Genomic DNA, 24,785 nt, shown 5'->3' on the forward strand with positions numbered 1-24,785 from the left:
GATCACACACCATCTCTGATATACTTCAAGAACAGGTTTTATTGATGACTCACCCAAACATCTATACTGTAGGAATACCTTCAGTGGGCTAGATTCTCTTATGTACATAACGCTTTCACAAAGTCATACAAATACTTGGTAGGTTCCATGTCAAAGTATAGATATTATACATTGAACAGAAGTGGAAATTAAAATGTTTTATAAAGCAATTGTCACAACAAATCTACAAATGATAATGGATAAAAAGAAATTACCAATCATCAAGTCAACCACTCCAAAATAAGTCCTACTTCAAAATCTGTTCAACCCACTTTTTGAGTGTCCGTGACATAAGGAGGTAATGCAGCTCTTCTATGTTTCTGTTCTCAAGAGTTCTGGGAGGCAGATTTCTTATGTAGTTCACAAATTTTCCAAGGCAAGAATGAGATAAATCAAGCAGTTTATACAGCGAATCTTGTCCTTTTAGTGTGCTGCCTGAAACAAAGGAGTGGGATGTGAGGAAGACAGTTTTTCCACTTCTCTCGTTTCTTTTGTGGTTGGTTCTCATTTGATATGGAGCACTTTCTCATCTGTTTTTAATCGTTTGCGTCTGGGCTGTATGAAGTCCTCTTCAGAGTCGTCTGTGTCATCGTCCTCCTTTTCCTTCTCGCTTGGGGACTTGGGTTCAGGTGCTTCAGGGAAGCTCTGCCCTGGAAACATCTCCTGCAGCTTTTCCTCAAAGTACAGACTCACCGCCTTGCCGGATATGGCCATCTCTGATCCCACCTGCCAGAGGAGGACGAGGAGGAGGGGGTGGGAGAAGAAGAAGACGAAGAGTGATATGGGAGAAGCAGGTGTCAGAGAACCATTGAGCGCGAGGAATGAATGGGTTGAAGCAGGGAAGAGGAGGAAGAGGAGAAAGGAGAAAAATTAGATCTGGTTAAGACTCTTGGTGACAGGGTGGCCTCAGCTCAACCTTGGTGTACAGAGCAGAGATATCCTGCTGCCCCGTCCTACTGTGGCTCCATGAGGCAGTCCCACAATCCAGAGTTAAGTAAATACCTCCAGGTAAAAAATCTGCATTTTTAAAGGTTGCTGAAAATCTTTATAAGAACAGAATTCTTATTTCCACCGACACAAAAAAGCTGTAGATGTAAAGAAAAACAAACTAGGATAAACTACTCTGTGAGAGTAACATTATACTTTTGGAGATATACTCACTTAAATGTCTCTTAGACCAGTAAGATAATTATGTTTTCCACAGTAAATACAAAACAAATATATGTTTCATATATTGTACTGATTTTACCACCTTGACTTTAACATTACAAATGGAAAGAAACTGAATCCATCTTCAGCCTTTTTATGTTTACCTATCACATTTCGAAACTGTACAACCGCCCGAGTCTACAGCTCTTCAATTCTCAAATTTAAATTGAAGGTCAAACACATTTCCTGGAGCCTCAGTGGGAGGGGACAGGACATCTGTGCTCTATTTGAAACGGCTTACCTGTGTATTAATCTGTTTCTCCTCATCATAAACCTGGATTATTCGAGACATCTAAAAAGGGGCAATAACATTACAACAAAGACAGTGAAGCAGCAAGGGGGAAGAAAAGAGTTCACAGCACAAGCAGGTTAGATAATAACAGATCAGAAATCTGTTTACGGCCCACTGTGCTAGAAGGCTACAAGATAAATATCACCAAGTTGAAATTAACAGCAAGTAAAGGTCCATATGGTCGCACAGGTTTGTCCAGAGCTTTTAAATCTATAAAACTCAATTTCCTACAGCATATTTTATTTATCACAATCTAAAATGAACATTTCCTGTTTTATGTAAGTTATGTTTCTTCACCAGTCATGCGTAAAGCCATAATGTATTAATTATATTAATAAATAATTATTTAAGGTTCGAAATGTTAATTGTGTGAATCAGTAAGAATTCTGTCTTTACAGCATTTGTATTGATATTTAACATTATGGTATTTCTTAATTGATGCTTTATATTTGTGGGTTCATTACTTTCAAACAGGCTAAATCTGGACTCATCAGACCAGATGACCTTCTTCCATTGCTCTAGAGTCTGATCTTTATGCTCCCCGAGAAACTGAAGCCTTTTTTTTCAAATTATCGTCACTGACAAGTGGTTTTCTTAAGGCTGCAGTGCTGTTCAGTCCCAATCCATTGAGTTCCCTTCGCATTGTGTGTGTGGAAATGCTCTTACTTTCACTATTCAACATAGCCGTGAGTTCCACTGTTGTTTTCCTACAATTAGATTTTACTAAATGTTGAAGTGACCACCAATCACGATCATTCAAGATTTCTTCCGACCACATTTCTTCCTGGAAAATGATGGTTCCCCACTATCATTCCAGTTTTTTATAATGTGTTGGACTGTTTTTAACCCAGTAACCCAGGGTTAAATAACTTGTTGCCAGCTGAAAAATAATCATCGATGCAGTAATTAAACACTATGAGGCTCTTTCCTATGTCCTTAGTTAAATCAAGGTGGTGACTCTGCACATCATAATGTTGCTGTTCCCCTGTAATGGTTTTTGTTATTTTATTCATTCATACAATCTAAATGGACTACACTGAGAAATACTGAGCATTGCCCACATCCATTTCAAATGAGGACTGTGCTTGCTGTTAATTTCAGTTTCAGTCAGAGCCTTTACAATCAGTGATAGCTACAATAAGTGATGTTTGGATGTTCACAGGTGTATACCCTCTTCGTAAAGTAGAAACTACCTCATGTGGTTCAAAGATATAATACACAAGCATATTCTATGTGGTATGCAAACTGTGTATGTAGCTTCCCATAAAGACAGATTGCATAGTACAGTATAATGAATGTAGAATTAACAAAAATTACAATATCCAATACACGTAGTAGTACATCATTCCCAGAAAAAAAGAATCTGCCCAAAGATGAGGTGAAACACAAACCACACAAAAAAAGCTGGTGATTGTGCTAAGATCACTGTGATGCTGGCAATGTTAACAGGGTTCAAACAGTGCTCCTGCAGGCAGTGTGAAGAGTGACACCTTTACACTTCATCCTCCACCAGCCAGTGTTAGTAAATGTACAACACTGTGTGCACAATGCAGGCTGTAAGCACCACATTCCACGTTCTTTTCTAATACAGGGAAGTATTTACATTAAGGTTAGACTAATATATTGGCTTGCCAACTGTAAAGCAAATAAATACAAAATGTTTTAAATGTTTTATTGTCTGATTGCTTTGTTCAATTGCGCTGTTGTCAATTAATTATTCATTTACCACCTAATGTATACACATGGTTATCATTTATTCTCATACCAGTCTAACCCTTGTCTACATGCACTCATAAGCAGATGCCATTCTCCAAAGCAGGCTCAAGACTCATGCTGCTCACCTCATTGTACTTTGCACAGTTTTTGAAGACCAGGCGCATATCTGACACAAAATCCTGGGTGGACTGGTAGTGGTGGGAGCTCCGTAACTGCAGCTTCTTCTTCACCTTCTTCAGGTCCATGGGTTGCTTGATAATCTTGTAGTAGTTCGGCACCTAGATTAAACAAAATTGAGTCAGAAAACAGAATGCTTCTATTTGTCTTGACCCCACAGGCAGGCAGAACCTTGGATATTAAATTTCACTGGGGGTGAGACAGCTGGTGACTAGTCAAATAAAAATGAGAGAGTATCAAGGCCCCTAAACAGCTGTGCAGGGTACACAGCTGAGGAGCATCATGACTTCCAGTATGATGCTCCTCATGATAAGAATAATATATACTGGTGTACATTACAGTAATTTTGTGATACGGAGAGGCCTGACCAGAGAATTAAGCAGACATCTTTTTACACGCTGTGTTATTACATCAAGTCTTTATTGGGGCTGTTTGTAGTCCTTCTCCTGAAGTAATTTACCTAAACCACATACTAATAAATATCCTATAAGGTTTAGCATTCTGGAAACAAAATGTACTATTGCTTGCTATTGTGCCTCCTTGAGTTAAACTGATGTGGTTTGTAGTGACATTGTTTTTGAGAATTTGATATTTTTGGGCAAGGAATCAGGAACAAGGGTTTCAAGCATGAGCTGTGGGTTAGGGTTAGAATTTATTTTTGACAAATATGCACAGCATATATGTGTGAAAATGTAAATACTGTACTGATATCGACCAAGTGTTTCCTTTGCTTTGCCAACATGCAGGCTGTATGAAATTATTTTATTTGTACAGCCAGAGCTAACAAATCAATAATTAATCACAGAAGAATAATTCTACAAAAAATAATGCAATAAAATTGAGAAATTATCAGCACACAAATTGGTCTGCCAAGTTTTCTGGTGCATAGCTGTCCTTTCTTTGCAATTACATTTTTTAACTAAATTAAAATTTCAACCAAACATTAAGTTGATTTCACAACAAGTAAAAAACATTTTGCTTTGCGGCAATGATACCTACTTAAAAAATTATACCTACTTAAAAAATAACGTAATTTTATTGGTCAGCTGTGCTCAAAAGAAAAATCTGCCAGCAGGTAGTTTAGATAGTTTAACTATGTCTGTCTATGGATTTGCATGTTCTGTACACTTACAGAGCTAGGAACAGGTTCCCTAAATCCCACGCTGAGCTCATGACAGAAGATGTACAACAGGAGACGTTCACATCTCTGAAAAAAGGGGAAGAAAGAGAATTAGCTGCTTAGTACTAATCAAAAACAGGTCCCGTTAGGGTGTGGTGGAGGTACTGACCCTTTGGTCCTCAGGACTCAGACCCTGATCTCCTTTGATCTTGCTGTCATCACAATACTCTATCTCAGGACTGGCCAGACTACGGCAAAATGTGCAGAGAAAATCTCCCCTGAAACACACAAACATAAAAAAAAAATCTAAATCACACTGGACATTGTTTTAACATCTTTAAACCAGTAGGTGTGCAAGTTTTACAAGAGTGCTGTGGCAGCATAAAAGAGCAGTAAAACTGCTGACCACTTACTTTGGAAATATCTTTATGGTAGGTACATGGCATTTCATGTGAAACACTTTTGGACAGCGGTCACAGCATAACAGGTCACCACCGTTGATACAAACAGCACACCAGTCTTCATTGGGGTCGTCCTCTTTACCACCAGGATTACCCGTTCCAGCAGACGCTCCCTTCTCTTTGGCCTCCGTTCCTTTGTCTACATTTCCATTTGTTAGTGGAGGGTCTGCTGTGCTGCTGCTATTCGCAGTGGACAACAAGGTAGTGGAAGTCATAGCGGTACTAGAAGAACACGACGTGGCTGCATTGGAGCCATTAAGTCCAGAACAAGGCGTCTCAGACTTGGGTTCTGTTTTGATGCGCTCTCCTAGAGCCTTGAGGGCATCTTGACCTGTAGATACAACCCCTAATACAGGGAGTGGGCTGTTCTCAGGACTGCTCATCTGGGTTAAAAAAAAAACAAACAAAAGACATTAACACATTTTCACATGCATGTAATCTTTATAATTTTTCCATGTTATACAAGATTGATAGCGTCTGTTTAAATATACAAGTCACTCATGCATTCTGAGGAGTGATGAGTAGCTAAAAAATGATCAAAACAAAACGGGGTAAGCTGAATCATTTAAGCACAAAGAAGTACAGATAACCAGTTGCAGACCCTGTGACTTACGACTGATGGATAAAGACCTAAATTCATACCATGCAGGCACTTCTCCCAGCATCTTTGCCATGTTCTGTCTTCAGAGAAGAAGCTGGACAGCTGTAGCTATCCTCTGTACCAGGCTCCTGCTTCACCCTCACCTGCTCCACTGCAGTTCCACTACCTGTTCCTGTTCTTCCTGCAGAGCTACAGCTTAAAAAACAAAAGAAATTAAACAAGAGAAAATGAATGCAGTTTTAACTCATTTACATCAACAAAATTAAATACTAACAATAACTCCACTCATAGTTCAGCAAGTCTGAATTATTCATGGCAAACTCAAACTGTAAAAGGATTTTTAGTGATAGTGGTGTGACAAATGAGAGTGCTTAGTGCTCAGACTTATTTTTAAATATCTATAATCTGCCAAACATCTCTATTGAGCAGGTTGAGTGTTATTCACATTCTTTCATTGACTATTTTTCTCCTGAATATTTTATTTACATTTTTACATTTAGTCATTTGGCAGGCACTTTTATCCAAAGCGACATACAAGTGAATAACAATGACATACAATGTCTGCTTGGAAAGCTGCCAGACAGTACATATCGGTGCTATTGTGTCACCTCGACAGGTAACTAGAAGGACCTGGGAATTGAACCAATTACCTGCCTCTGCTGCCTGTGCTGGATGTGCTCGAAGGTCGTGCTGGCGTATGGGCATTTGACAGACCTGTGAGACAGGTAACAGATTATACAGCAACAGTAATCAGAAAGCCAGAACTCATTCATTTGAAGAAAAAAAAACTTAAAAAGAAAGCTCTGTTAAATATGAATGAGAGGCTCTCTTTCTGAATATGTATGTACCTGAAGATCCAGGTGAGTGTGTGGACAGTCCAGGTGAAGGGTTCATGTCCACTGAGCCCAGCTGATGCTGCGTGCTGGCTGTGATGTAGCGAGAGAGGAGGTGCCCAAGGTTGCTGGAACCTGCATCCTCCAGCTAACGATGCCAGAAAAGCATAGCAGTATGGAATGTATTGATAGGGATTAGAAACAAATTAGAGATTCTCAATCAAAGAAACATGACCAGCTGGCAGACAGGTATTTGAAAGATTGGGATGAGGTAAATCTGACGACTCAGTCCTAACACTAGGTAAAAAGGGACCCAATCATGAAAGTTCACCAATTAAATAATTAATTGTGGAAAATTATCCAATCTTACATCTTTGTGTGTGTCATGTGTGTCATGGTTCAAACAATGAAGACTTCTGAAGGCCTTAGTGGATGAAGAGTTGTTGATGCTCACCAGTCTGGAAAGGGTTACAAAGGGCCTCCCTCAGAAACTTCTTTAAGCAAATATCTCTTCGGTGAGCCTGACTTTGTGGGAGGTTTCAACAACACCTCTCCACATTAAGATCATATAAATGTGTGTTTCTACTAGGAAAGACTTCAAGAAGCTTACATACTGTAACTTTAACTACATTAAAATGACCTTAATCCTATGGAAATACGGCGGAAGAACCTGAAGCATTGTAAGGAAGCCAACCAGGATCCATGAGTTAAAGGTGTTCTGTGAGGAGGAATGGACTAAAATCCCTCCAAGCTGATGTGCAGGGCTGACACAGTTACAAGAGATGTTTAGTTTGAGTTCTTGTTGTAAAATAGGGGTCACACAAGTCACTGAAGGCCTGGGTGCACATAGTTTTACTTTTGACATATTTAAAATTATATACATTTCTACAGTAAATAAAAGAAAATTTGTCAATTTTGTCACATTGGTTTAACTGGGTTCCTTTTATCTAGTTTTAGGACTTGCATGAATATATGATTGTGTTTATACAGAAAAACCTCTTATGGGTTTATAAACCACAAGTACTACTCTCATATTTATATTACATATATATGAAAATTGTCTTAACATTAATACTTTTTTAATTGATATACTTACATTCAACTTCCAGATTTACTGTTAATATTAAATTTGTCATTTTAAGGTTTTGGCTGCCAAAATACAAACAGTGGCAGGTTAAGATTCCAGAAACAGACATTAGAATGCGCGCACCTGAATGGGTGGGATCTCAGGTAAGCTGGGCAGGTTCTCAGGATTAGTGACGGACGGAATAAGCTCGATGGGGCCTATGATGGGGCTGGCAGGGCCACGGTGTGCATGGGCTCCAGCCATACTGGCACTGGTGGGACTTGTGGGGTTTGCATTATGGAGGGATGCCACTGGGAAAGGGCCTGCATGCCCTGGGTTGGAATGCTGCACAGAAAAAGATAGGAAGGGATAGAAGGTGAAAAGATTGTAGGATACAAGTGAGCAATAACAGAAAGGAAGTCAAAAAAGGAAGTAAAAAAGGGAAGGACAGGAACAATGAGGCATGTCACTCACTGAGTTTTATTTAAATAAAATATATATACTTATATCTTTGTTGTATAACCACACTGTTGCATGATCATGCATTTGGGGGACAATTCATGCGGCACAAGACACACAAATGACAAAGTAGGAAAAAGGTGCCAAACCCCTGATTGTAGTAAGAAACGAAACCTTTGGTGGCTCATCTCAGATTCTATAGAAATCTGGACAAAAAGAAAAAGGGGCTGGATATAGTGGAGGTTTCTCTTACCTAGTCTTACATGCAGCAGTAAATGTACATCTTCATACTGTACATTTTACAACTTTAGTGAATAATCAGCTTTATAAAAATAGATACATTGGTGAGGAAGTGTTAAGCAGAACTGAATAGAAATGGCACATTTGCATCCTTCTCAGAATACTTGTGAAACAGGTCTTTTAAAAATTAAACAACTGTTGGATTAGTTGGATCATCAGCATCTTGAGTGCGGACGTTTAGGAAAACCAGTATTTTATTTATTCACATTTAAATTTTAATTGCCATTTGTGTGCACAAAAATAAAACAATGCAATGTAAAAAGTGTGCTATTGCCACTCAAACTAAAAATATAATTCCTAGTCACACTTTTGTGTACACTTCCAAGTAGAACGCTGTCATAATTAGATGGAAACTGAAGGTGAAATGGACTTCACTTTTAAATTGGCATACAATATTCTACCTAAACATGACAAGGAAAATGCAAACTGGACTTTTGCATTTAAATTTGAATTTGGTTAAAATTTTTGCCCAGACACAGCAGTTTGCATTTTCATTTGAATGATTGCAACCTTCACACAGACTAGTTTCTAAAACATAATGTAATGTGTGTCATTGTTTAATTCTCCAGTTTTGTTTCAGTGTTTAATTTGGAATCATTGGAATTATGGTAGGTTTCTGCTAGGGAGTAATCTGAAATGTATTGTCAGTTGAGTATTTTAAATTTATTTGGTGAAAATCATTTTCAAACAAATGAGATATCTGATTTATATCATTTACATATTGACAATTTTAATAAACTCTGTACTGTGACAGGTTAAGATAACAGTTGTGCCATCAAACCATTCATGCAAATACAGTACGACTACACATTTATAAAAGATTATGTCCACTTACATAAAATAAAGCAGCAAATAAAGCTTTACTGTCTGTTAGTAAACATACTTTGGTATTTTAGTATCCACTTTTACATTAGGTGCATTAAATAGAGAATTATAAATAAGCAATATACTATTACTGTATATTATTATTTTTCACAATCTTTGGATGCTTTAGACCAGCCTCACCTTGTGTATCTATACTGCAAATGCTATATACACTGCTCAAAAAAATAAAGGAACACTTTAATCACAGTTTAGCATCAAGTCAGCTAAATGTGGATATTAACCTGGTTAGTTAACTAGCAGAGAGGGTTGTTAATCAGTTTCAGCTGCTTTGGTGTTTAAATTAACAAAATTTGAACAATGAGATGACCTCCAAAACAGGTTTAGGTTTTTGAGGTGGAGGCCACTGTCATTTTCTCTCTCCTCATCTTTTCTGATAGTTTTTCCACTAGTTTTGCATTTGGGTAGGGTCAGTGTCACTACTGGTAGCACGAGGCAATACCTAGACCCTACAGAGGTTGAACAGACAGTCTAACTCCTCCAGGATGTCACATCAGTACGTACCATTTTCAAAAGGTTTGCCGTGTCTCCCAGCACAGTATCAAGAGCACAGAGAAGATTCCAGTGAGCTAAGGAAGTTACGCTGGCAGTTCCTGGAGAATGAAGGAATTCATACCATTGACTGACCCCTACACTCGCCTGACCTAAATCCAATAGAACACCTCTGGGACATTATGTTTTAGTCCATCCACTCCTGCCAAGTTTAATCTGTCTGGGAGCTCAGTGATGTCTTCGACCAGATATGGGGGGAGATACCCCCCATCATCCATTGTCTTATCGTCTTTCAATTCTGCCTTCTGTAGATTGATCATTTTAATTTCCATCAAATGATGTGGCATCCTTTCATATCATCTCATGTTTTCAAAGTGTTCCTTTAATTTCTTTGAGCAATGTACAAGAACTGACTGGGTTAAACACACCTTTTAAGACCGATTATCCGACATGTACAGCAACAACAGGCGTTACAGACATAAAAAAGTAAAAACTTTAAATGTCAACCAGTCAAAATATGCTGTAAAATGCACTGCCCGTCCAAAAAAAAAAAGTCCCCACCTTCATTTAGCTAAGCAAATAGGTAGGAGCCTCCCATTGGATAATTACTGCATGGATGTTTATGTTTCAGCTGGAAAAAAAAGGATTTAATTTGCTAGGGAGCATAACAATTGGACTCTGGGGCAATGGGGGAATGTCATATGGTCTGATGAGTCCAGATTTACTCTGTTCAAAAGTGATGGATAGATCACATCTAATTTGATGATCAGGTCTAGGTTCAGCAACATTATGCGCCCAAAGAATGAGGTCAGCTGAGTACCTGAATATACGGAATGGCCAAGTTATTCCATCAATGTTTTCTTCCCTGATGACACTGGCATATTCCAAAATGACAATGCCAGGATTTATCGGGCTCACACATGGTTTAGCCACCATAGAATCCAGACCTTAACCCCTATTGAGAATCTATGGGATGTGCTAATGAAGACAGCGGTCTGACTCTCCCATAATTTTGGACAGGAATAAGTGTGACATTGCAGAAGTTTATCGAAACGATGCAATAAATGTGTGCCGTAATCAAAGCTAAAGGTGGTTCAAAGAAATATTATAGTGCGATTATTTTTTCTTTTGGTGGGCAGTGTAACATTATTACGTTATTTCCTTTGAGTGAATTCAAAGTGTTTGCACTGACCTGTCTTTGTAGCTGAGGCTGCATCATAGGAGAATACTGCTGTCCATTAAGTCTTGGCTGGGCCGTGGGCATTCGGCCCTGTGGTGGACCTGGGAGGCGCATGTGGTGGGAGGATGTGTACATGGGTGGACCTGGCCCACCGTTCATACCCCCAGGCCCTCTTGGCAAAGGCTGCATACTGATCAGCCTAGGAGGCTGGTCAAAATCATATGGACAATCAAACAGTGTGTAAAAAACAAAAAACTAAGAATAATTAAATAAACATAACAAGGATCATGCAAACAAAGGGACAAAATTATATAATTAATACTAATAAGCCACTGCAATTTATTGATTTGTTGGGCAGCAGTAAACAAATGAAAGTCTTTACATTTGGTTATTAGGCAGATGCTTTATCCAAAGTGACATACAAAGCAAGGAGACTAACTCTAAAGTAAAGTGTTCTAGAAAGAGCCGTTTCAGTTTCATGGGGTATTTTATTAGTTTTTGACAAAAAAATAAATAAAAATAAAAGGGGGGGAGAGTGAGGCAGCTGAGCGTACAGAGGTGGGTAGGATCGTTCCACCATTGTGGAATGATCCCCCTTTTGCCTGGGATCTTCTGAGGTGAGAAGAGGTGAGGGGACCACAAGACATTGTTCGCTTAAAGAGTGCAGTGATCATGAGGGATTGCAGACTAGGATGAGGGAGTTAAGGTAAGCCAGTGCTGTTGAGTTGACAACTAGGCAAAGGTCAGGGCTTTACACCTAATGCTGGCAGCTACAGGAAGCCAGTGCAGAGATCTGAAAAATGGTGTAGCGTGTTGTTTTTGACTATCAAACAATGAGACATGCTGCTGGATTTTGGGTCATCTGTCAGTAAGACACTGCAGTAGTGAAGCCGAGATATGACCAGAGCCTGCACAATAAGTTGTGTTGTATAGTCCAAAAGGTTGATGCTGATTTCATGTTTTATTATAGGGCTAGCTCAGAAGACAAGAACTTTAACTGAGATGTTAAACTAAAGATGCCTCTCTCTTGTATCTCTCATCCAGGCAGCAATGTCTGCGAGGCATGCAGAGATTTGTAGTGAGACAGTGGAGTCATTCGGTGGAAATGACAGGAAGAGCTGTGTGTCGTCAACATAGCAATGATAGGAAAATCCATGCAACTAGATGTTGGAACCTAGATGTAGTATAGATGGAGTAGAGGATCAAGAACTGAGGCCCCTGCCAAGATACCTTGAAGGTATGTCCAGACAAGTAGGACTTAAGCCAGGCCAGGGCTGTAACAGCGGTGCCCAAATGAGAAAGTGTAAAAAGGAGGATCTGGTGGTTGACTGTGTCAAAGGCTGCAGATAGATCAAGTATAATTAAGATAGAAGTTGAGCCATAGCTTTTGAAGCCTGCAGGGACTTCACGACCTTCAGGAGCGCTGTTTCTATGGAGTGACCACTGTTGAAGCTGGACTGGTTGACATCAAGGAGGTCATTCCTAGAAAAGAAGTCAGTCAGTTGATTGAAGACAGCTCCTTCAAAGGTCTTGGCCAGGAATGGAAGAAGAGAAACAGGTCTATAAATTCTCCAGAAGGAAGGGGTCAAGAGTTGTTTCTTTTTTTAAAGGAGTGGGATGATCTGGGCCTACTTAAATGAGGTGGGAAAGGTGCCCTCAGACGAGGTGAGAGACATGCTGTTAGATGAGTTTGGTAATATGTCTCTGTTCAAAAAAAGAGAACTGGGAGCTGATGGCTGCCATCTTATTGGTAAAAAAAGTGGCAAAGTCATCAGCAGTGAGAGAGGTGGAGAGGGAGGGGGGTAGAGGAGAAAAGCCTCCTGGTGTCACTTTTTTTGCCTTTGTGACGCTGTGAGAAGATGTTGCCAGCAGGCTCTGAGCCTTGCACTGGCACAACTTCCTCTCAGCACTCCTGAACATGGGATGGTCAGTCAGTTATAATTTAGGAGCTGAGAAGAGAGGTTGGAGATTATCCACACAAGTTGAAAGTGTGGTGCAAGACTTGAATTTCCAATTTATCACTCATTTAAAAATACTATCTTCTGCCACTGTTTCACGATGGCACCTTGATTTCAAGGTACACAAGGTTTTACATACCTGCTGCTGAACCATCGGTGGACCTGCCTGTCTGGGGTGCTGCTGGGACATTTGGGAGGCAATGCGCATCTGTTGTTGAATCTGCTGCTGGTGCTGCTGCTGCTGCTGCTGTTGCTGCTGTTTCTGCTGAGCGTAGGCTGCCTGCTGCATGTGCTGCAGCCGAAGCTGGGCCAGGTTAATCTGTCCTGGGTGTTTACCAGGATGACCTTGCCCTGGTGAAAGAGGCGGCCCTCCTACCATCACAGTGGGTGGTTGTGCCGAAGGAGGTGGCTTCTCAATTACCAAACTACCTACCATCAGAAGAAGGAAGATTACAGGAAACATAATTTATAGAATTGCACATGATCTGGTAAGGGAACATTTAACTGTTTATTGCTTAGTTTTGTTTTTTTTAATTGTCATTATACAGTAAACTAATACTTCATCTGGTCATAGTAATCAATAAATTAATATCAGTTGAAAAAACATACATTTCTCTTAATATTTGAAAAGTAGAATTGGCTGAAGAGGGCTGAAGAGACCTGTCTCACCTAGATTCACCACATTTTTGGCCCAAAAGGTGGGGTCACAGAAGAAGCGCACAACTCCATTGGCCTGTGGCGCTGGTTCCAACCTAGCCTTGAAGAGCTGGCGAAGCTGGAAGAGGATCTAATAGCAAGTATGTGAACAGAAAATGTTATTTGGTTACTAAGTTGCTCTGCTGTATCAAAGCAACAAATAATGCATTTGTCAGCATGGCCTTAGTTATCTCACTCATCTAATTTATCTGGTTAGCCCACTGTTTTGTGGTAAGATTACAAATCCACATGGCAGAAGTCTCCCAAAAACAGATGAAAGATCCACATAATGTGGGTGTTTCTGCAACTGTCAATCAATACACCTAGAAAACACTGGGCCAAAGGTGATGTATATTTCAAACAAAATATTCTTTTCTTAAACTGCTGCTGAATTGCTTTACAGAGTACAAGTCCAAAGGTGCTGCTCATTAGCAACAGGACTTTCTTTAAGACCTTAAAGAAGTTTCCCCTCTCGTTCAAAAGGCATCATCAGTTCTGACTAACTGGGGGGAGTCTCAGACATTTAAACTTTAACTGAAAAATGGACACTATCCTATGGGCTGTTGGTCTAAAGATGGTCTCAAAGGAATCAAGGTGTTAATCACTGAACTACTTTAGTTTAAATGTCTATGACTCCCAACTAGTCAGTTAGTTTGTGCTAGCAAAACTTCCAGAGCTTCAGACACTACTACTTCAATTCCTCAAAACAGGAATTCAATAAGCATAGATCTTCTCATGTTCAGCAACAATTTGTAGTCTATATTAAGCCAGATACAGTGATTCTTTGGTTACAAATTATTGTAAGAAGTTACATTTTTTTTGACATAAAGTACACTGCCTGCTTTAGCTTCTTCAACTGATGAACATCTGAGACTCGCAGGAAACATACCAGTCTCTTGCTGTAGAGCAGTGCTGTGCTGCTGCCAGTAGTGATGGCCCATTGGCAGAAGTTGAGCACATGGTGGATCTGTTGAGCCAGCTGGGTGGTATCCTTATGTTGAGCCACTAGTCTCATACTCCGCTCTTTCGTCACACTCTAAACAGAAAAGGAGATTATTTTGGTTAAAGGATTGCTACTGAAAGAATCTGGACACCGCAGTTAAATAAATGAGACTCGCCCAAACTAAATCTTATTAGAAGAAAATGTAATGGTCTCAGTGGGGATTTGGGTTATTGCAGCAGTCACTAATACATGACAGCAAACAAAGTGTAATACAGAGTGTCTAAAGATACTGTATATAATATAGTGGGTCTATTAAATGAGGGATTGTCAGTATACACTAGCTTTTCATGTATCAGTGATTTTTGACCTTCATTACAATTCTCTTACCTCCAACTGCTGCAGCAGGGACTTGCCCTTCTTGTTGATCTCATTTATAAGAGTAAATACTGCAATTTTGATCTCATGCTCCACCTTCCTATGTGTCTCATTCAGCTCTTTTAACCTGGATGAGAAAACAGCAATACAGTCACCAGTACCAATGCTGATTGCATCTGTCAGCCTATAAAGTAGTACTTTTAACATACAGAAACAGAGTCAATGAGAAGCACAGGATAAAAATTTAGACATGAAAGATTCGCACCTGCTTTGCACCTGAGAGACAGAGTAATGGACATAGTTTTTCTTTTCCTGTAGCTTGGCCATGGTGGTCTCAATGATGCCTTTCTGGTTCTGAAAAGCTTCCTCCAGGAACTGGTACCTGAGAGCAGACACACAAAGTCTCTGAATAAGCATGATTTTACTAATTGTGCTACACAAAAACAAAAATGGATAAAAAAAATATTAATAATTAAATTATGTTTTCTGAAAAAAGATGCTATTATTGCTAAAGTTCAAAAACACCTTGCTGTGTTCATTTTCTATCCTACCAGGTAGATTCCATTTACCTTATAAGATGTAAGTCGACAATGATTCCAGATTCACACACAAGTTTGGCCAACTTCTGTTATCATTTACCAATGAATTTATCGGTTAATTAAACCAACTGACAAATTAAGTTGCATCGCTTATTTCCTTATGGGGTGATCATTTAATGATTTGATAACAAATGCACTTGTGAGAGCAGTAAACAAGCATAGCACAAGGACATGAGACAGCCTGCCAGATGGATTTACCTTTATTAACACCCTCTCCTAACCCTAACTTTGTCCCACTTTTGATGTTTTGTTGTTCTGTAACTCTCTGAAAATGAAATACCACAAGAGTAGGGGACAAATGTCTCTCATTGTAATCCCCTCCTGTGTTATTTTCATAAGTTGATACTAAAATAGTTGTTTGTATGTTGAGCTACCTGTGTTCCTTGTGCTCCAGCAGCTGGCAGTCTCTACAGGTCAAAGTGTCACAGGTCTCACAGAAAAGTTTTAGTGGCTCCTGTTTGTGAATAGGACAGAAAACAGGCCTCTGTCCGGTACCAACAGCCTCTATAGACATGCAGGAGGGAAGATAACACTGATGTTGACATAAAATAGAGAGGCAAATTACTCATACAACCATGTGACAGAAAGAACAAAAGAGCAAAAATAAATTGCAACAAAAACAAGTTTTAAGACCCAGTCATTATTTTTGTAGGTTAAACAAGTTTGCAGACAAGACAGAAAATGCATGTGTGGCCTCAACAGCTAAAGGTACCATTTAAGCAACCAGAATCTGCAGTGCTGTTACTATGGCAACAGCTTATCAGTACCACATTCACTCTGCAACCAGGGTGTGTTTTACTGAGGTTTTTACAGTTTTGGCTTCACTAAACAATGGTTGGTCCTTCACCTTGAGGGTCACCCATCTTACCAGAGGCAGCATCAGCATCCTCCTTTGTGCGAATCTTGTGGTCCTTGGTAATTTTGACCCTCTGATGTGCCTCCACACAAGTCTTACATAGCCATTCTCCACACTCCACACAAAAGCCTATGGTTCCTGCATTGTCCTCGCAACTTGTGCACACCTTGAGAAGACAAAACCAATAAGCATTTTAAAAAGTGTAACTTTTTCAACACCTCTGTAGAATCTGCTGCTGCAAAAGCCTGCTGAGGTCACCATAAGATGCTGTCTTGGCACAGCAATCTGCTGAACATTGGGACAATTACAGATAAATGTTGGATGTGAAAGTGCTCACATACAATGAACTAACAGTAGCAGTTCAATGATTTCAACTCCTATATTTTATTGTACACAGGTACTGACATTCTATCTATATTAAAACCTAAACTAATTAATCACTGCAGTGCTATAATTAGTTAGCAGTACAATACAGATTTTTTGTCTGAGGCAAGAGATGTGTAGTTTGGATTTACTGGTGGCATGAGAAGAAAGAACAGACGTTTATTGTCATTGTTTGGTAAAACAATGAACTGCTGTTTAGCAGCTCTCTGGTTGCATCAAGCAAAAAACAGAGACAATAGAAACATACTAGAAGCTAGTGCAAGCAAAATCTAAACAAGTTTAATTTCTCTTGGCAACATGAATATGCATTGATAATATCATACAATACATTATTTTGTGTTTTTCACAAACAAAAATACAGTATGTATGGCTGTACATAGCCATACCACCTCTGATGCTTTGAAGAGGGATTATGTTACAGTATAGGAAGAAGAAACGGGACAGCATGGTTAGGAGATGTGCAAAGAAGATTCAAATAACATATGAATAAAACAGACTAAATGTATTCCAACTTTGTGTCTTGCTTGAAAAACCCAATCACTGCAAACTTATTAGCTTCCTGAGACTAGTACCAGAAAGTCAAGGTTATGACGAGACTCCCACCATCAGACATCAGAGGTGATCCTACAAGCACGGATGTGGATGCACATTTGTACAAAGCATAGTCACCATTAAACCAACTGGTCGGACTTACCTGTGCAGTCTTTTCGTCAGATGTGCTGGTGGCCTCCGTAGTATCTTTGACAAAGTAGTTGTCAACAATGTCACTCTGTTTGTAGTCCTGGTGGCACACTGAACAGCGCATAACATTTACTAGAGGGGGGGAAAAAAAGAGTCAGAACATGAGAGGAGACAGGAGTCAAAGAAAATTGAAAAGTGAAACAGTGATGTTTCATTGGTGACTGCAGAAAAACGAAAACAAAGCCATCGAGTCTATGTTAACTCTCGAGTTAAGAATTGTGCTGCTTCAAACAAAAGAGGATTAATATGAGGAGTTCAGCATACTCTCAGCTAATTTCCATAATTTCCTTTAGGTAAATCTATGTTGATAAAAATTCTTTGCACAGCAGGACATTCGTTGGCTATTCATGGGGCCTAATTGATTTAGCGCTCGTCTCCAGAAGATTCAATCTCGTCATCCCTGGCATTTTTATTAGAATATTAAATCACATAGCTAAACGAGGACTGTTTCACTTAATCACTTTAGTTGGCTTTGTTAATGGAATTAGATAAATTAATGCTATAATCACGCACCACAACAAATAATTAGTTCAGCGCATTAACTTTAGTCCTCATTTTCTCAAGTCTATTATTAGGCATAAGATTAAAACTTCATATTAATGTTTTAGTCGACCCTCGTCTAACTGGTAAACCCAGAAATTCTCCCCTCACCAGCCAGTTGAGGTAAAAACCAGTCTAAGCCAGTTTGAGCCGGTCTACACTGACTTGAGCAGCAAACAGCCGGTTTGTGTAAGCTCCAGCTGCACAGGTCCCTTGGCTGTGAAAGCAGCTGGACTGGGATTACGTTGAGCAACCCACACAACCCCTAACTACAAACAACCATAGAAACACAAATGTACTACACAGCTGTGACTTTGAACCCCCACCCCACTAACACCACCCCCCCTCCCCACAGATACACACAAATAAAAACATGTTTATATATGTATACACACATATATAAACAGGATTAGGGTTCTGTTTACCTACCGTATAAATAAGAAAATATGAAGGTGAAACGTGACTACTATGGCACATTTGTGCCCAATTACAGGTTGGTTTGACCTAATCATGTTATTGCTTGGCGAAATATTAACACTGCTGTTATTTAAATCCTACATGTACAGTAGATGCCACGGGTAAAAGACCAGAGTGAGGTTTCACCAAAGCTAAAATTGTGACCAAGACAACATTTTGCAGACATACAGAAAAAGAGAATCCCTTATCTTGATCTGTCAGATATCAACACTTTAATCTTTGCTTGATGTCAGAGTTCTCTTTCATTTAATTACAACAATATGGAAACCACAAAGTACATTTGGAGATTTGCCTACGATAAACTGATTTAATATAAATAAATATAGATTGGTATAAAAAGTTCAGATTTTGGTACAGCAACAAATAATTTATAACTGTTAGCAATTATTTTCACATTTGCATCAAAGATATGAGTTTTTTTTTATTCTAATATTTATGGATATTCCAGGACATATAACATAACAATATAATACCTATAAGCAATATGTCCCATTATAAGTCAGGCATTACATCATCAAGTATAAAGAAGAGGTAGAGAATTTGCATGAATTCATAAATGACTTTTGAAGTAAGAAGCATTTAGGTTGTTCCAGGAAAGTTGTTTATGAACTCAACATAGTCACCTGGCTTGTACTTTATCTAACATAATGTGCAGCATGTATCATGTGAAAGGTTTGAAAACGTCTGATAACTTTTTAGCCAGCCTTCACTGGCCCACGTAGAGCACAGGGTTTAACACATCAATTAGCAGCCTGGGTAAGTGTTGACTTAATGACTTAATTTTTAGTCCTTTTTGTGAAGTGAAGTTAATCAATGTTATCAATGTAGTTAATAGCAAACTTTTTGTAGAATTTTAGTTTTGCAGTGGAATGGTTAGTTCATGATTTGACAATGATATGACATGCTAGGGCTTTAACAAACTATGCAGTGTAGTGGGGAAAGACTGTGCCAGATCCCGTGTAGTACATTATTAGGTTAACTGAGACTCCACCTTCCAAACTCCAGCCTGGTTACAACAAAATCTGGCTGTAGAGCAAATACCCGTGGCGATAGGAAGTTCTGTAAATACAATTCAAACCATGTGATACTGAATCTGACCAGAAAGCAATACTAATGTAATTCATAAAAACAGCCAGTAAACCATACGATATTAAAACTCTGCTCTCAGACTAGGTCTAATAAAATTATATCAAGCTTTATTGCAGGTGCTGTAAGTACTAAAGGAGATGTCAACCATTAGACACTTTTAAATTCAATTTGCTGAAGCTGAAATTAAACATTTACTTTGTGTGGACTGCCACTCAGATCCGTTTTACATAAATTGTGTGGTTAGACTTTTAGGTTATGCAGTGCACTAAAAATGTTCTTGTGCAGATGTTCAAATGAACATAAAATAGGTCCTGACACCTGCTAGTATATCAGGAGAGTGGCTTTAGAAAATATCATCTGACAGCCGCAAAACTCAAATAGACAAAATATAAATTGATTCATGAGAGGTGAATACACCTTTTCAATCTAGTCTGTACAAAATAAGCAGAAATAGGAACCAGATGAGACATCTTGTTTTGATTCATTCTAAGTAAGCTCTCAGAATGAAATTCGTGTTACACCAGCTGAATTGTTGTCTGACTCTTGGGGCTTTTACTAGGTGTCTGACAAATCAAACCATACATAAAGATATCACCGTAATAGAGCCTGCTAGGCAGAGAGTGGGTTTTGTACTACTTTAAGAGCTATGAGGTAATAAACATATTGGCAAGACAAGCTTGTGCATCCGCTTACAAAAGATTCCTGATTGGATGAATATATTCAATAAGTGTTATACAAAGCAAAATGTGTTTTCTACTTTAGACTACTTCAAAGTAGCTTTCCACACTTTTGGTCATATCTGAACCTGCTTCATGAGATAGTTACCATGTTTAAACCATGTCTTTCTCTTCTCTTTGATACACAAGTAAGTTCATTAAGAATCTTCATCACCGTAATTCTAGTCGACCAGGTGAGGTTATCTAGAAGGTGAGTGATGGCAACTGGATTTTTTTCTTGTTAATTCGAAACACTTCACTACTCATTAAAGTAACTTCTTCAGTCTGAATTCACGACAGATTAGAGCTCACATCATCTCATGCATGAGACTGCATGAATCAGACCTTCATGGTCAAAGTGTTGCAAAGAAACCACTGAGAAAGGCCATTAAATAGATAACTGAAGAAACCAGGGAAAAATATGTTCTTTGTGTAGCCAAGGAGGTGACATGGAGGAAAAAACTAAATCGTGCCCACAGATTACTAAACTGTGCGCACACATTGCTCACTTGAGCCTCTTTTAAGCTCAGTCTGTCCCTCTTTGGCAGTTCAAATAAAGCCCCTGCTATGGTTTATAGGCTAACTGTGGTTTGCTCACTGGACAACATCTGAATGTCAGATTTTTATACACTTTATATTTCTATAAACATTACTGAAATCATTAAAGTCACACAATTTCACACTGCAGCACAATATGCAAGTGTGAGCCCAGACTAACTCTACAGTGTATTCATTAACATGATGAGCTGATATCTGACTGTCCGTCATAAATTCGAACCATGTTCTGTCTTATTTGGGACATTCCCAAACAGACGGTAATAAGGTCGGTAAATAGATTGGAAGTTCAGTGCTTGCTGATGCACAGAAGGCAGAAAGCTGTGTGCAGATGTGGACACTTCATCCACAAGATCTCTCAGGCTTTCAGACCGGTTTTACGCACAGTGACATGGACCAAAACAACCCAATGCACAGAAATTCCTGAATCCAGATTTTAAAAATATTGAAATAAATATTAATTATTTCAGATGGCACTGTACTTTTGTCTAATATGAGATGAAGATCCATTATAAACAAATGACCAAATGTCACGTAGGCAGCAGGTAATGGCAGGAGACATGGAACAAGGTGCTTCTGTGAGACACAGTTAAAGTAACAAATGGCAGATAGTGTCTACACCTATTGTGAAGCATGGAGACACAGTTGGTATATGAAGAATTTAAAGCACATTTAACAAGCATGGCTACCACAATGTTTTGCAGCAACACACCATCCCATCACTTGTATGGAACCATCATGACAATGACTCATCATCAAAACAAATCAGAAAGCAATGTAAGGGCTGTCTGGCCAAGAAAGAGAGGGATGAAGATGAACCCATGTGTGTGTTATGTAATAGTTTGGATGTCTGCAGCATTATTCTGGAATGTAGAAAAGGAGTTGTATCCAGACTTTTGACAGGTACTGCATCTAACCATGTTGGTTAAATGTTAGCATCATAATGACTTCTAGTATGAATACTTTTGTATATTACATTATTTTGAAATATGTACTAAATATGTCTATTTCTCACTATTAGATGTTGCTGAATATGCAGTGGTGCATTATCAGTTTGTCTAGTAGCTCACCGTGTTGATCAAGATCCTTCACATTCACGTCTTCAAGTTAATAACCTGCTTATGTGTATTAAAAGATCTCGCTTAAAGCATAATGATCCAAACTACAGTTTGCATGCAAGGGAAAATCTGGAAGGTTAACTTTAGGAACATGCCAGATGCCATTTGAAATATGTTAAATTAATATAGCATTGCTACTGTTTAACAGACCATAATGTCAGTTCTGTTGCAAATGGTTTGGGCACCATGCTTAATTAAGCCCAGTTAAAACTAAACTAGACACTTTGCTTCATTTTAATCACTTGTTTGTGTATTATGGTTGAATAAGAGATTTACAGCTGCACCAAATATAGGTCATTGATGGAGATGAGAGTGTTTAACATCAGATAGACCTGTCGTCGACTTCTGTGCTCACTTGGTCCAAAATTCAGTTCCCTTGTGGTTCATTCTCACATCAACACCTTAGCTCACACATATCCTAGCTAAGTGTACCCCTCCAACTGTTGAACGACAACAATTCATACTAACTCGCATCAGATGACAGGGCACGGGACTCACAACCTTCCCAGTTACTCGAAAAAACACTCACCTATGTGTGTGTCAGTTTGCCCGTGTGGTCCAGGCACCTGAACGCTTATTTGTCTATCTGGTTGCGGTATACATTTCAGACAAAAAGAGTGCAGACAAGGCAGAAGTTTTGGTTCACAGTCTCGGCTCTGAAGACTTTGTTTACACACTGCGCACGTATCCAGTAAATTAATGGGAGCTGGTACCGGCGTGGACCCTGGAGCCGAAGGAGGGGGAGACGTTTCAGTGGTGGGTCCGGCAGCAGGAGCATCTCCAGCGGTCAGGGTTTCAGCTACCGTTTGCTCCGTATTGGTGCTGCTCGTCCCAGCCGGGCTGACGGCGTTAGCAGCGCTAACATTACCGTTGGCTTCTCCTCCGGCAGCAACAGCTCCGCCGCCGCCGCCGCCGCCGCCGCTGCTGCTGCTGCTGCTAACGTCCCCTCCGAGTGTAGATACCTCGTTACCGTTATCATTGGACTCTGTTTCTTCACCATCCTTTCTGTTCGCTTCTATGATTATTACTGCATCTTTAGTCTCTGGTTGCTTATTATCTTGCACTGAAGGCACTGAGTCCGAATTAGTAGACGGTTCCATATCCTCGTCGCCTTTGTTATCCGCCATCTTCCTTCCTCTTTGAACCGATGCACGTCCTGCGTATCTCCTCGAACCAGGAGTACGTACGTTACGTCGTGACGTCAAGCAAGACCCGTGTTGGGCTATACTTGTAAATAGAAAAAAAATAAATCAATAGATAAATTTTGTATCAGTGTATTAAAATATTCCATGATAGTATTATATATTCCTGTAAAATATTTATTTTAATTTGTAATGGTTCTGTATAATGTATAGTGTAGTGCTTTTTACAATTAGCACATTTTACCACTGTTATGCCATACAGCTTGCTTTGACAGCACTGTTAATAAATGGTCATGTTATTAAAGCAAATTCGATTTGCTTTTATATAGCCTATCATAATATAGTTGAATACAATTTCTTCCATCGCTACACCATAGAGAGAGAAATGAGAAGAGTATGCTAGAGGTTTTGTGTAATTACCATAGCTGGCCTGCATCTGATTTTTTGTTACTGAACTCTGTTCTTCTCAGCACTAATATCTGCCCTAAACTACTGATCGACTTTTTATCTGAGAAACAGATCATATCACATCAGTATTCAGGATTCTCTGTTTTTTGCTTTGGCTGGTGTGTTCATTTTGTTAAATGTTGTTGTTTTCCCTGTAATCTTCATCATTTTTTCTTACACCAGGATTCTCATAAAATGTTATCATAGTTGTGGAGAAGTCAGGAAAAAAGCTGCACAGACCTGTTTACAGCACCTGATTGTTTTAATCAACTATTTTTATTTGTTCACATATGAGGTTATTGCAGTTCAACTGGAATATGAGTTTTCAAAAGCTGTATGTTTAATAATGAGTTTACAGTTGGTTTGTATAATCCTCTTTTTTATTCCAATGATATATGGACTGAAAATGAAAGAAAATAATGAGATTAAATTTGGTCAGCCAGTTAACATGACATACGGTCCATGAGGCTCTGTATGACTCTGGTCATATGTTGGGGCTCATTGTCAATCTGTGCAATTAATCATCAAAATCTAAAAACCTAAGGCACAGAAATATTTTGGATTTTTCTGAACGTACATTTCTAGATCATTGTTTCTGCATGCACTGAGAAAGTTAAAAATAACTACAATTAGCACATGACATCACATGATACAGGTTTTAGTTTTACTTTTGAAGAAGAAGAAGAATTTCTTTAAAATTTGTACTAAAACACTGCATATACGGAACCTAAATATTAAACTGTAATTTGTTTTCATATCCTGCCTCATTACTTTGTGATTCTTGACACTTTTTTGTGATAATGATAAATCAACCGTATTTATGTATGCTGGATGGACATTTGCACCTTTGGGGGAAGTACTTCTTTTTCAGGAATGTATTTTGCTCAACTTTTTAAAGCAGAACCCAGATATGTAGTATGCAAACATATAATCACGATTTAGTCGAGTGCCGTGTGTGTTTCTACTACTCTGTTCTCTGATTTGGTCACGACTGTCAATCACACTGAAAAATGAAGAATCTAACCATAATGTACTACTTTGCTTAATGAAGCAGTTCAACAGTTGAACAGCAGAGCACCAAGGTGTCTGTGTTATCCATATTTGAAACCACCCATTGTGGTCAAGAATATAATGTACACTGTGAAGGAACATAACATAACGTAATAATGATAATAAATGGCTAGTAATCCCATGCAGTTCAATGTGCATAGAAACAGAATGATTGAAATTAAATTAAATGAGAATGGTTGTCATATCAGGGCCATCAATCAAACTTTTGACATAAAGGTGTCATGATATTCTCTAACATTGGCCTTGTCCAA

The 24,785-nt window shown here is 38.9% G+C and overlaps 1 protein-coding gene across 2 annotated transcripts; it reads right to left on the minus strand.

The window, feature by feature from the left end:
• Window positions 1-19: 19 nt before the first annotated feature.
• trim33 (tripartite motif containing 33) lies at window positions 20-23,029 on the minus strand. Of its 2 annotated transcripts, XM_026367836.1 has the most exons (20): window positions 22,404-23,029; window positions 17,333-17,451; window positions 16,267-16,420; window positions 15,773-15,902; window positions 15,065-15,181; window positions 14,812-14,926; window positions 14,371-14,517; window positions 13,455-13,572; window positions 12,925-13,214; window positions 10,840-11,034; window positions 7,659-7,859; window positions 6,464-6,596; window positions 6,266-6,329; window positions 5,657-5,810; window positions 4,967-5,397; window positions 4,723-4,831; window positions 4,566-4,640; window positions 3,382-3,534; window positions 1,490-1,540; window positions 20-765 (listed from the first exon to the last, which is right to left on the minus strand). In XM_026367836.1, exons 1-20 carry the CDS (start codon window positions 22,999-23,001, stop codon window positions 544-546), a joined length of 3,576 nt encoding a protein of 1,191 aa, XP_026223621.1. In that variant the 5' UTR covers window positions 23,002-23,029; the 3' UTR covers window positions 20-543. The 2 variants fall into 2 exon arrangements, with proteins under 2 accessions (XP_026223621.1, XP_026223620.1); XM_026367835.1 differs by lacking the exon at window positions 1,490-1,540 and having other exon boundaries at window positions 22,404-23,028.
• Window positions 23,030-24,785: the final 1,756 nt, after the last annotated feature.

This window comes from Anabas testudineus, chromosome 7 (assembly GCF_900324465.2).
Source record: "Anabas testudineus chromosome 7, fAnaTes1.2, whole genome shotgun sequence".
Taxonomy (NCBI): Eukaryota; Metazoa; Chordata; class Actinopteri; order Anabantiformes; family Anabantidae; genus Anabas; species Anabas testudineus.